The sequence below is a fragment of the Suncus etruscus genome, chromosome 8 (assembly GCF_024139225.1).
Source record: "Suncus etruscus isolate mSunEtr1 chromosome 8, mSunEtr1.pri.cur, whole genome shotgun sequence".
NCBI classification, from domain to species: domain Eukaryota; kingdom Metazoa; phylum Chordata; class Mammalia; order Eulipotyphla; family Soricidae; genus Suncus; species Suncus etruscus.
The window spans coordinates 22,182,591-22,195,607 of record NC_064855.1 but is presented as its reverse complement, the minus strand read 5'-3'; the positions used below and the strand labels follow the sequence as shown (position 1 = coordinate 22,195,607).

General features: G+C 38.2%; 1 protein-coding gene across 1 annotated transcript in view; it reads left to right on the top strand.

The window, feature by feature from the left end:
• Nucleotides 1–13,017, top strand: part of ZC3H12C (zinc finger CCCH-type containing 12C) — a 56,041-nt gene that overhangs the window by 24,465 nt on the left and 18,559 nt on the right. The window contains exon 2 of the mRNA XM_049778641.1: nucleotides 1,688–2,439. Coding sequence (XP_049634598.1) covers nucleotides 1,688–2,439 — 752 coding nt within the window. The remainder of the gene's footprint in view (nucleotides 1–1,687; nucleotides 2,440–13,017) is intronic.

The following is a 13,017-nucleotide window of genomic DNA, read 5'->3' as shown; positions in this document are numbered from 1 at the left end:
TAATAGCTTCTTTCTAGTATAAATAAGATATTGAAGAGCTTTAGAATAAAATGTTTTCCCAATTTTCTTTTTGTAGGTTATTTAATTAGATATTTTATGACAGATTTAAAATTCAAATAGCACTAGCTTAGTCATGTTATCTATGGACCGAACACTGGGATTGCTTTAGTAAGTAAACTACTGTTATGAATATAACACTTGCAATGGAGCACAAGAGAAAAATTTGTTTTGCTAACCTGTTCTGGTAATGAAGTAGCAAATATTTTCCTGGAAGTATACTTGTTAGTAAAATATTAAAATTACAGAAGTATTTTAAATAGTTTAAGCATTCCTATAGTATAAAAAAATGACTTCCTAACAAAATACATATTACCATTAATTAATCTGATCGAAAACAGACATATACTTTACCATAAACTTCAAAAAATGAAGATAGATTCAGTGTATTTGTTGTTACTTATATGTGAAATATTTCTCTACTTTCTGTAAATGTGTAGAGAATAAAAGGATAGTTCCCCCTTTCCTCTCTCCATAAATGATGGTGTACTTTATTTTTTGTTTGTTTGTTTGTTTGTTTTGGGGTCACACATGGCAGCTCTCAGGGGTTACTCCTGGCTCTATGCTCAGAAATTACTCTTGGCAGGCTCAGGGGACCATATGGGATGCCAGGATTCAAACCATCATCCTTCTGCATGCAAGGCAAATGCCTTACCTCCATGCTATCTCTCCGGCCCCGATGGTGTACTTTAATGCTAAAAATGTATCATTACTATGTATAGAATTTTTTTTTTTTGGTTTTTGGGCCACACCCGGCAGTGCTCAGGGGATACTCCTGGCTGTCTGCTCAGAAATAGCTCCTGGCAGGCACGGGGGACCATATGAGACACCGGGATTTGAACCAACCACCTTTGGTCCTGGATCGGCTGCTTGCAAGGCAAACGCCACTGTGCTATCTCTCCGGGCCCTATGTATAGAATTTATAAAATAAAGTTAGGACAAAGTAATTCCTCTCTTAAATATAATTTACTTTGGAACTATTTGATACCTGGTTATTCCTTGTGATATGCTTTCTCATCACAGTATCTAAACTATCTAAATTATTAAATTGTCCAACCCCCAAAAAATTTTTACAAATTAATTTAGAAAAAAAATGAAAGTTCATTGGTCACAGCATATGGAAAACATGACTGATAAATATTCTGTTTGATTCTAGAAACATATATACGATATGTATATATGTTTGGGGACCACAACCAGCTATGTTCAGAGGTTACCACTAGCTCTGCACTCAACAATCACTCCTGGTAGTGCTTGGGGATTGAACCTGGGTCAGCACATACAAGGCAAATGCCCTGCCTTCTGTGTACTGTCATTTCAGCCTCAAAACCTATATATCTTAACAGTGGAAGATCATGGTTTGGAGTTAGAGAAAACTGGGTGCAAAAGGCAGTGCTACCATTTCTTTATTTTACTCAAAAACAATTAAATGTTGCCATGTAGGAATATGGCGATGTATATTCTTCCTCTGAAATGTAAGGCATAATCCTATTTTGCAAGGAGGTTATAAAGGTTGTAAACAAAATACAAAGTAGGTATTTAGTAATTGGTCATTCATGTCCATCCTCTTTACCAAACCAGAAATGAAACAGTAAATAGAAAATCCTCAACATTTTCTATTTTTCTCTAGGAATACGGGGTGCTCTGCATTCAGGAATACAGAAAAAATGGCAAAGTGGAGTCAAGTACATGCAACAGCTTCATGGGCTTGAAGAATCATCTGGGGCATGACCTAGGCCACCTTTATATGGAGAGCACTGACCCACATTTAAATATATCCGCACCTTGGTCAATGGTAGAAAAGCCAACAATGGATAAAATTCATTCTGGGAAGGAAGGAAAAGAGGTATGTGAAGAAAATGCCAGCTCTGGTGACTCTGAAGAAAGCACAAATTCTGATAATGAGTCAGAACAATTGAGTACTGTTTCAGCAGAGCCATGCATACTAACCAAGACTCACAGACAATTATGTAGGTCTCCCTGTCTAGAGACTCACATACTCAAACGCAGTGAAATTTTACAAGACTTTAAACCTGAAGAGTCCCAGACTTCATCCAAGGAAGTGAAGAAACCCCCTGATGTCGTGCGAGAATACCAAACAAAACTGGAGTTTGCACTTAAACTAGGATATTCTGAAGAACAGGTTCAGCTGGTGTTAAACAAACTTGGTACTGATGCTTTAATCAATGATATTTTGGGAGAACTTGTCAAACTTGGAAATAAAAGTGAGGCTGAACAAACAGTTACTACAATTAATAATATAATGCGGGAAACTTCTTCCCTGGAATCTCAGAGGTGTGAATCTCCAAAGCAAGAGAATATAACAGATGATGGGGAAAATCTCAGGCCAATAGTTATTGATGGCAGCAACGTGGCAATGAGGTAAGTAAAAATTCCCAGAAAAAGGTATAGCCCAAAAACATTTTTTTTTTTTGGTTTTTGGGCCACACCCGGCAGTGCTCAGGGGTTCCTCCTGGCTGTCTGCTCAGAAATAGCTCCTGGCAGGCACGGGGGACCATATGGGACACCGGGATTCGAACCAACCACCTTTGGTCCTGGATAGGCTGCTTGCAAGGCAAACGCTGCTGTGCTATCTCTCCGGGCCCCCAAAAACATATTTTATAATGAATAGCTGGTATGATGCATGTTGAAATTTGAGAATTACTGTTTTTACAAGTTCTTTCATTGATTATGAGAAGGCCAATTTGTAATCCTCAAAATAACCCTTTTAAGTCAACCTGGTATTATCTTTTTTGTTTGTTTGTTTCTTGGGCCATACCTGTTTGATGCTCAGGGGTTACTCCTGGCTAAGTGCTCAGAAATCGCCCCTGGCTTGGGGGGACCATATGGGATGCCGGGGGATCGAACCACGGTCCTTCCTTGGCTAGCACTTGCAAGGCAGACACCTTACTTCTAGTGCCACCTTGCAGCCCCTGGTATTATCTTTTTCATGAGCAAATGAGGCAGGATTTAAATTAAATTGCTCAAAACAAAACATAATGGAGACCCAAATATTTCTGACATAATTTCTACACACTTCATTATGTAATTAAAATACTAAACAAATAAAATAAAAATAAAATACTAAACAAATCAAAAAATGTTGAGCCTATAAGGCCTTGACAGCCAAACTGGATAATGTGAACTTGGCTCTAATATGACAACTATTCAAGGTTTTTAAGAGAAAAAAAAATATCAAGAATAGAACTATGCCTTATACTGACCATCTGGCAGTGGTATGTAAAGTGGATTACAGGATTTAGGAGATTGATTTAGATGCAGACTATCATTCTTGAATATAATGGTCCTTAATCATAAAAGTATGAAGTGTGCGTCTGACACTGAGAATTCCTTTAGTTAAATATTGTCTTCTTTGGTTAATCTTGCCCAAATTTGCCAACAAATTATTTATTTTATAATCCAGAATTATTGAACGATTATTTTAGCAGTGTGATAACATGTAAGACCATGAAAGTGCTGAGAGAATGATCAGGGAAAGGAATATGTGAAAGAATATGTGAAAATATGTGAAAGAATAACTACAACTACAATACTACATATTAAAATCATCAGAGTTATATTTTAAAAATTCATCTTCCAAATTTCTACTCTGGACGAGTTAAATTAAGTTGAGGCAGTAGTAGTGCCCAAATAACTGCACTTTTAGGAACTGCAATACAACAATACATATTCCTTTTTTTTTTAAAAGACTCGAGATAACTTTTGTTTTTGTTTTTGAGCCACACCCAGTGACACTCAGGGATTACTTCTGGCTATGTGCTCAGAAATTGCTCCTGGCTCGGGGACCATATGGGACGCGGGGATCAAACAGCTGTACTGTATTTTCCGGCGTATAAGATGACCCCCTAATTTTTTTATAATATCTTTATTTAAACATCTTGATTACAAATATGTTGTGATTGGGTTTCAGTCATGTAAAGAACACCCCCTTCACCAGTGCAACATTCCCACCACCAATGTCCCAAATCTCCCTCCATCCCACCCAACCCCCACCTGTACTCTAGACAGGCTTTCCAGTTCCCTCACTCATGCTCATGGTTATGGTAGTTCTCAGTGTAGTTATTTCTATAACTGCACTCACCACTCTTTGTGGTGAGCTTCATGAAGTGAGGTGGAAGTTCCAGCCCTCCTCTCATTGTCTCTGAGGATTGTTGCAAAATGACTTATTTTTCTTAAAACCCATAGATGAGTGAGACTATTTTGTGTCTCTCTCTGTCTCTCCCTCTGACTTATTTCACTCAGCATGATAGATTCCATGTACATCCATGTATAGGACAATTTCATGACTTCATCTCTCCTGACGGCCGCATAATATTCCATTATGTATATGTACCACAGTTTCTTTAGCCATTCATCTGTTGAAGGGCATCTTGGTTGTTTCTAGAGCCTGGTTATTGTGAATAGTGCTGCAATAAATATAGGTGTGAGGAAGGGGTTTTTGTGTTTTATTCTTGTGTTCCTAGGGTAATCCCTAGGAGTGGAATAGCTGGGTCAAATGGGAGCTCAATTTCCAGATTTTGGAGGAATCTCCATATCACTTTCCATAGAGGTTGGACTAAATGGCATTCCCACCAGCAGTGGATAAGAGTTCCTTTCTCTCCACATCCCCACCAGCACTGATTGTTCTCATTCTTTGTGATGTGTGCCAATCTCTGTGGTGTGAGGTGGTATCTCATCATTGTTTTGATTTGCATCTCCCTGATGATTAGTGACGAGGAGCATTTTTTCATGTGCCTTTTGGCCATTTGTATTTCTTTTTTATCAAAGTGTCTGTTCATTTCTTCTCCCTATTTTTTGATGGAATTAGATGTTTTTTCTTGTAAAGTTCTGTCAGTGCCCTGTATATTTTGGAGATTAGCTCCTTATCTGATGGGTGTTGGGTTTCTCCCACACGGTGGGTGACTCTTATATCCTGGGCACTATTTCTTTTGGGGCGCAGAAGCTTCTCAGCTTAATGTATTCCCATCTGTTGATCTCTGCTTCCACTTGTTTGGAAAGTGCAGTTTCCTCCTTGAAGATGCCTTTAGTCTCAATGTCATGGAGTATTTTACCGACATGTTGTTCTATATACCTTATGGTTTCAGGTCTGATATCAAGGTCTTTAATCCATTTGGATTTTACCTTCGTACATGATGTTAACTGGGGGTCAATGTTCGTTTTTTTGCAAGTGGCTAACCAGTTCTGCCAGCACCACTTGTTGAAGGTTTTCCCTGATCCACTTAGGATTTCTTGTTCTTTGTCAAAATTAAGGTGATTGTATGTTTGGGAACATTGTTTGAGGACCCCCTAATTTTACAGTTAAAACATAGTTTTAGGCCTATATTCGCTGTATAAGACAGAACTATCCTGTGCTGCAACTGTATGTATCACAGTGAGCCAATCACAACAAAAGTTCAAAGATTATACAGTAATAGACTTCCTCTCTGACTCTGACCAATCTGAGCAAGCTTTTTACAGTATAGATTCGGGTCCAGAACATTGTCTAATTTGCATGCATAAAATCCAGTCTGCTTGGATTGACTGAGTTAGAGAGGCGGTCCAAGCTGCTTTGCAGTGACTGGTGCAGGATCGAGTTGGAAAATTCGTTTCATGGCAGTATCCAGATGATTTTGGTTTAGTGGCATATAGAAACATTTTTCAGGATATACTCAGCTTATAAGATGACACCGATTTTCGGTTGACTTTTTTTTTTTTTTTCGTTTCAAAAGTCGTTTTATCCGCTGGAAATATACGGTAGTCCTGGGTCAGCCGCGTTCAAGGCAAACGCCCTACCACTGCACCATCGCTCCATCCCCAACAATACATATTCCTAATGCATGACGATATAGAGACTTATTCAGCATGAAGTGTGTTGATCAAAGCAAGTCAGAAGAAAGAAAATTCGGGGAAAGAGTGATGTGGAAAATACTAGTAGTAGAACAAAGCATAGTATTGCACAAATCAAGAAACTTAGAAAAACCATCAGTCTCAGTCTTTAAGGGAAAAATTGTGTTAATTGTACTGAAAAGAAAAAAAAAATTACTGGAAAGAGATCAGATGACCAGAGTGAGGAAGTCCTATCTTCAAGAATGCCATATCATATTATAGAAAGAAACTCAATTGCATAATATTAAGAAATAAAGGAATTGAACTTGACTGTTCCAGAAAGTTAACAGAATAAAGGAAGAAACAAGAGAAAGAGTTGGAGAAAGAACATACTTTGTTTAGTTTTCTTTTTAAGAATGAAACTACAAACACCCTCACTAGATTAAAATTAGTGGAGTGGATCTAATGGCCCATGATATTGGTCAACTTTATTATACTCAAGCACAGGTTATCTTTCTGGACTTTTCTCAGTGACATCTTCCACTTTCTAGTGAAATTGTCTGGTTGTACTCATTATATTTCCTAAGATATAAGTTCTTGTCAGATTTGAACTAAAGGTATAAATAGGAAGTTCTATAAATTAAAAACAAAAGCCAACAGCCATGCCAAGAAACTTTGGTCTGCTCAGTGAATAAGTCACTTACATGCTCAATTACTCATTTGCACTTGAATCCCAAGAAACATTCATTATATATTGAATACCAGAATAGGGTGATAATATCATCTGGTTGGCCTATGACAGCCCCAATTTTTGCTTAATGCCCAAATTTATTATTAATCACACCCTAGTTTGACTCTCCAAAAGTTGGAAATTTAGATGATGACATGCACACTTAGAAAGTTTCATTTTCAATTTGGTTTAGTATGTCAATGTTAAAGCTGCTAAGACATGATTACATATTTACAAATAAAATTGAGGCTACAGCCCAGAACTCCCACAGGCCTCTTCATGAGCAGCAGTATATAATACATTCCTTATTTTCATAGAAGAAATTCCCCAATTTTTGTTTTCTGGGACAGTTAGATGCTATATTACAGAGCAATATGTAGGCTTCATTTTACATTTTAGTTGTTCCAAAAGAGGAGAGTATCATCCACACAACAGTAGTAAATTAAAACAGAAACACTTTTCTGTATAAACATAGCTGCAGGAATCACCCTGGGTGACAGTCTATGAGAAAACCTGTATTCCCAGGCCTCAGGTTGCATGGCCTGCCTGCTGCCTGGAATGTTTTGTTACTAATGCATATAGTAACATACTGAGATATTTCTATCACCAAAGAAATGGCATGCTATATTCTTCAGGGAATCTGGCAAGACATTCAAACTACTAGGTATCAGTTCCAAAAGCTAGCATTTGATTTCTGAATAATACTTGGGTCAAACAAAAAAAAAAAGAAACTACATAAGCTGAGGGGACAGGAAAGTCTCTACAGGAGAGAAAAAAGAGTAGTAATAAGTTTTAATTTTTGAAGCAAAATTCTAAAGGAGGAAACAAGAAAAGTTCACATGGATAAATTGGCATTTTCAGATGGACAGAAACAGTTCATGGAGGAGGAAAACAGTATGTAATGTATAAAATTGTCAGCTCTTAGAAAAGAATTGTTAAGGTGGGTATCATTAGAAAAATAATAAAGTGGGGTCAACCTCACATCCTCCCCTATAATTTGAAACCCAGTTAACAAACTGTAAAATATTTGGATAACCAAGATTCTAGACTACTATCCCATGTGTTGAGATTTATTTACAAGAAAACTGTAAACAATAATAGACTGAACAAATAATGCATTTCAACAATCTAACATAATTATGAAAACAATTCCTACTTCCACACTACTTTGCATTATCCTCTTTTCCTTGGTGCTAATATGGAAGGATGTAAAATATTCTCTGACTTTCAAACTAAAATGTTTCAGGCATTTCAGAATAGAACAAGTTGACAGGGGAAAAATTTTTAGCAGCATTTTTTGGCAATCACAAAAAAAAGGTGTGCCACATCTATAACTTTTGAAAGTGCCAGGACTCATGAAAATTCATAATAAAAATATTATCTGTAAGTTCTAAACCAAAAAAATTAAATTATATCTGCTTAGATCTACAATCCTAATTTAATAAATAAAGAAGAAATAATCATGTTACATAAAACATGGTTTAACATCTGAAATTAATGTTCTGTAGTATAATTGCAAATGTAAATAAGAGGGCATAGGCTAAGAATAAAATGCTATTTTATTTCTTCTCTAATTTCTCACATATTCCTAGATATAAGGTAATTTTAGCTTCACTTAAATGTTGTCCATAGAACTGCTATAAATGATTTTTTCAATGTAAATTAAAAGAAGGAAAGCAAAGACATTTTTATCAAAATTACCAAATAGATAGGGCCTGAATAATAATACAGTAAGTAATGCCTTACACACAGCTGACCCAGGTTTGATCCCTCGTATCTGATATGGTTCTCTAAGCACTGTCAGGAGTGACCAGTAGTAACCCCTGAGCATTGCTGGGTGTGGACCAAAACAAACACATTACCAACAAACAATTAAAAACGTTTTATTCCAAGTAATGGGGTGGGGAAGAGTAAAGGGGAAAAAAAGTTTCATTCCCTACATATTTTTGTTTGGTTTGGTTTGGTTTGGTTTTTTTGGCCACACCCGGTGACTCGCAGAGGTTACTCCTGGTTATGCACTCAGAAATCGCTCCTGGCTTGGGGTTGACCATATGGGATGCCTGGGGAACTGAACCAGGGTCCATCCTACATGGCGCTTGCTTGCAAGACAGATAGATGCCTTACCTTTGGTACCACCACTCTGGCTCCTACATAATATTTTTGTAATAATGAATAAGTTGCTTCAACTCACCAACTTCAGTTTCTAAGCTATAATAAGGGAAATGTTTTTCTTGCAAGACATGTTACTAGAACTAGAGATAATTAACACCAAATGCCTGTTATACAGTAGATACTTACTTAGTAAATTATAGTTATTATTACATTAAAGTACCAAATATAGTAACTAACATACTAAAAACTTAGCCAGTATTTTATTATTTAACAAATAGCAGTCTGGAAGCCCATCTTATTATGATTTGTATTTAAGTTTTTATTTCAGTTTGATCAGCAGTTCACAATGATTTCTTCTGTAACATTTCTTCTTTCAACCCAAGTTAGGATGGTTCGAAGAGATCTATGGGAGTTAGCATTAAGGTGCTTGCTTACTTTGCACATAAATGACTGCAGTTCAAATTCCTGGAACTACTAGCTCCCCAAAATCTCTGGCATCCCTGAGTTCCAAAAGCATTGCAAGGAGTGACCCCTAATCACAGAGCCAAAAATAAGTGCTGACTAAAACCATGTGTGACCCCAAAACCAAAAGTACAAAAAGACAGTTTTAGATTTGGGTAAACCCTAGAACTGCATAGGAAAAAGCCACATAACAGTTTTGAGCACATTTCTACTTGGCATGTTTGGTGCTTCTTTGCAGTGAGTGTACCTCGATCTACAAGACATTAGCAGCCCTTTGGTTTCTATGGTATCACTTTGTATTTCTTTGGATTTTGGGGCCAAAATTAGCTGCACACAGGGTTTACTCTTGGCTCTGCACTCATGGATACCTTATGTGTTGCTAGGGAGCGAACCCAGGTCATCAGCACACTAGGCAAGCACCATCTGTTGTACTATCTCTCCGGCCCGTATCATTTTTTTTTATATATATATATGCCATACTAACAGAACACTGAGCACACTCCTCAAGTTTAGTTGTTCAGTAGAAATTGATTAAAAAAAATAACTGAAAATCTAGTATGATCTCTGAGAGATATTTCACTGTTACATATAGGAGCAAAGAGGAACAAAGTATGTGACAAAGCAAAACAAATTTAGAGAAAGCACTAAACTTATGTATATTAAATGTTATACATTTCACGGGGCCGGGCGGTGGCGCTAGAGGTAAGGTGCCTGCCTTGCCTGCGCTAGCCTTGGACGGACCGCGGTTCGATCCTCCAGCGTCCCATATGGTCCCCCAAGCCAGGAGCAACTTCTGAGCGCATAGCCAGTAGTAACCCCTGAGTGTCACCGGGTGTGGCCCAAAAAAACAAAACAAAACAAAAAATATTATGCATTCAGAAAGTACTGATTCTGAAATACATAAAAAAATAAAATACGTATTTAGTAAAGCTGGGCCAATAAATTCTGACCAAAATTGCAGTTAACTTGAATTATATTTTAAAAAGCTCAATAATTTAGCAAATGTTCATTATGCAAGTAGGTCTCTTTAATTAGACACTTAATAACAGTTATGCTATGAAATGTATAGGCTCTAGAGATTCAGAAATAAGTCATAATATCATATTTCTGAATGTTTTTCTTTATGATACTGATATTGTGTTTGAGATTTGGGTTTTTTGTTTTGTTTTGTTTTTTGGAGGGGGCATTGAACTATACCTGGCAATGCTCAAGGATTATTCCTGGCTCTACACTCAGGAATAACTCCTGGCAGTGCTTGGGTAACCATGTGGGATGCTAGGGATCCAACCCAAGCCAGCCAAGGCTTGTAGGCAAGTGCTCTACATTCTGTACTATCTCTCTAGCTCCAGACACTGTGATTTTTTTAATCCAAGAAGCTTTGCAATTGTTCAAACTCTGATTCCATTAAAGTAGTTCAGTGGGATGTTCCTCTATTCACATGTATCCAGAAGTTTAAAAATACTTTTTTTTTTGGTTTGGTTATTTGTTTTGGGGCCACCCCCAGACATTCTCAGCGGTTGCTCCTGACTCTGCACTCAGGAATCTCTCCTGGCAGACTCAGGGTATTATATGGGATGTTGGGGATTGAACGTGAGTCAGCTATTTGCAATGCAAGCGACCTACCCATTCTGGTACCAATATCTCTCTCTCTCTCTCTCTCTCTCTCTCTCTCTCTCTCTCTCTCTCTCTCTCTCTCTCTCTTTCTCTCTCTCTCTCTCCTCTCTCTCTCTTTATTTTTTTCTCTCTTTATTTTTTAATGAAATCCAGTGCTCTATTTATTTCCCCATGATGGTTGTTCATTTGAATCATCATGCCACTAATAATCGAGTATGGTCTTGTAAACCATCAGGGAAAGAATTATGAGAACTTGACTATCAGACGTTTCTATCACCTAGTCACCTCAACTCCATTAGAACATAAAGCAAGTGTAATGAGCAAGAAAACATGCTGTATCCTTTTTTGAGGGGTGGAAGATGCATACCCAGTGATTGCTCCTACCTATGACTGGAGAACCACTCTGTGCTAGGGACTAAATTAGGGCTCCACTATGCAAAGCATATACTCCAACCCTTTGGGCCATCTCTCTGACCCTTCTCCAAACTTTTATCACTATCTCTATGTCATGCTGAAAGTACAAATTCTATTTTGACAGAAATGTCTTCTTAGTATGAACAATTAGAAAGCCACCTTCCACCTTTCTCTTGCTGTCTCTCCACCCCCATCTTTTCAAGTATTCTTGCTTGTTTGTAAATCAAGTTTCTAGATTAAATCTCCTAATGATTGGTTTTATGAAAATATTTAGGATAAGTATTTTCTTTGCTAATAATTTTAGGTGAACCACTTTTAGCTAAAAGAAAGCAAGTATCATGTCTCTTATTGATGGGGAAATGACCAAAAGAATTTAAGCCAGGCAAGAATTGCTCATTCAATTTACATTTAGAAATAATCACTCCTGGGGCAGGAAAGATAGCATGGAGGTAAGGCGTTTGCCTTTCATGCAGAAGGGCGGTAGTTCAAATCCCGGCATCCCACATGGTCCCCTGTGCCTGCCAAGGGCAATTTCTGAGCATAGAGCCACGAGTAACCCCTGAGTGCTGCTGGGTGTGACCCAAAAACCAAAAAAAAAAAAAAAGAAAAAGAAAAAGAGGGGCCGGCGAGGTGGCGCTAGAGGTAAGGTGTCTGCCTTGCAAGCGCTAGCCAAGGGAAGGACCACGGTTCGATCCCCCGGCGTCCCATATGGTCCCCCCAAGCCAGGGGCAATTTCTGAGCGCGTAGCCAGGAGTAACCCCTGAGCATCTAACGGGTGTGGCCCGAAAAAACAAACAAAAAAAAAAAAAAAAAGAAAAAGAAAAAGAAATAATCACTCCTGGAGGGTTCCTCAACTTTTTGGATAAAGAGCCAATTTACTGCCCCTCACAGACTATTGGAAGGCCAGACTGTAGTTTAAAAAAAAAAATACTGTGAACAATAGTGGCCATGGTTTTGAGGACTCCTGCCCGAAACTAAGAGGAGAAGTCCAGAGATAGAAAGAGGGGAGTCGGAGATTAGGGCACACATCCCACACATGCACACTGCAGGCCTGGGATGAGTCTGCTGCTAAGAGCTGCGGCAAAAACACCAGGCAGACCAGGCTACTTGCAGGCTGCAAGTAGTCCTAGTTTTAGAATCCCTGCCTAGAGGTTGGTAGGTGACTCAGAGATAAGAGAGGATGCGGTGCAACTGGAAGTCTTGGATTTGATACCTGGTGCATCATGGTCCCCCTGAGCACCACCAAAGATGGTAGAGATAACAAAACAAAAATAAAGATTTCTCTAGAGAATTTTATAAAAACACAAGGAGATCAACTTATATCAGAAATAGAGGTTAGATTGTGAACAATTTCTAAGAGAAAAAGATTAATTAAAAAAAATAGGGGGCTGGTGAGGTGGCACTAGAGGTAAGGTGTCTGCCTTGCAAGCGCTAGCCAAGGAAGGACCGTGGTTCGATCCCCCCGACGTCCCATATGGTCCCCCCAAGCCAGGAGCAATTTCTGAGCGCTTAGCCAGGAGTAACCCCTGAGCATCAAATGGGTGTGGCCCAAAAAAACAAAACAAAACAAAAATAATAATAATACCTTTGCCTAATTATATCAGGATAGAGAAATGAAGAACCACCTCAGAAGGTTATGGTTAGAAATAATCTATTAGTCTAATTCCAGTAAAGTGGAAAAAAATATTTCAGGTGAATCATTTAGGAGTAGAAGGAACCAGAGGAGAAAAAGCAGGCCCTGGGTTAAGAAACTGGTCAAAGAGAAAGGCATTTTCAGATTCTGAATTTTTGTAAAGTACTAC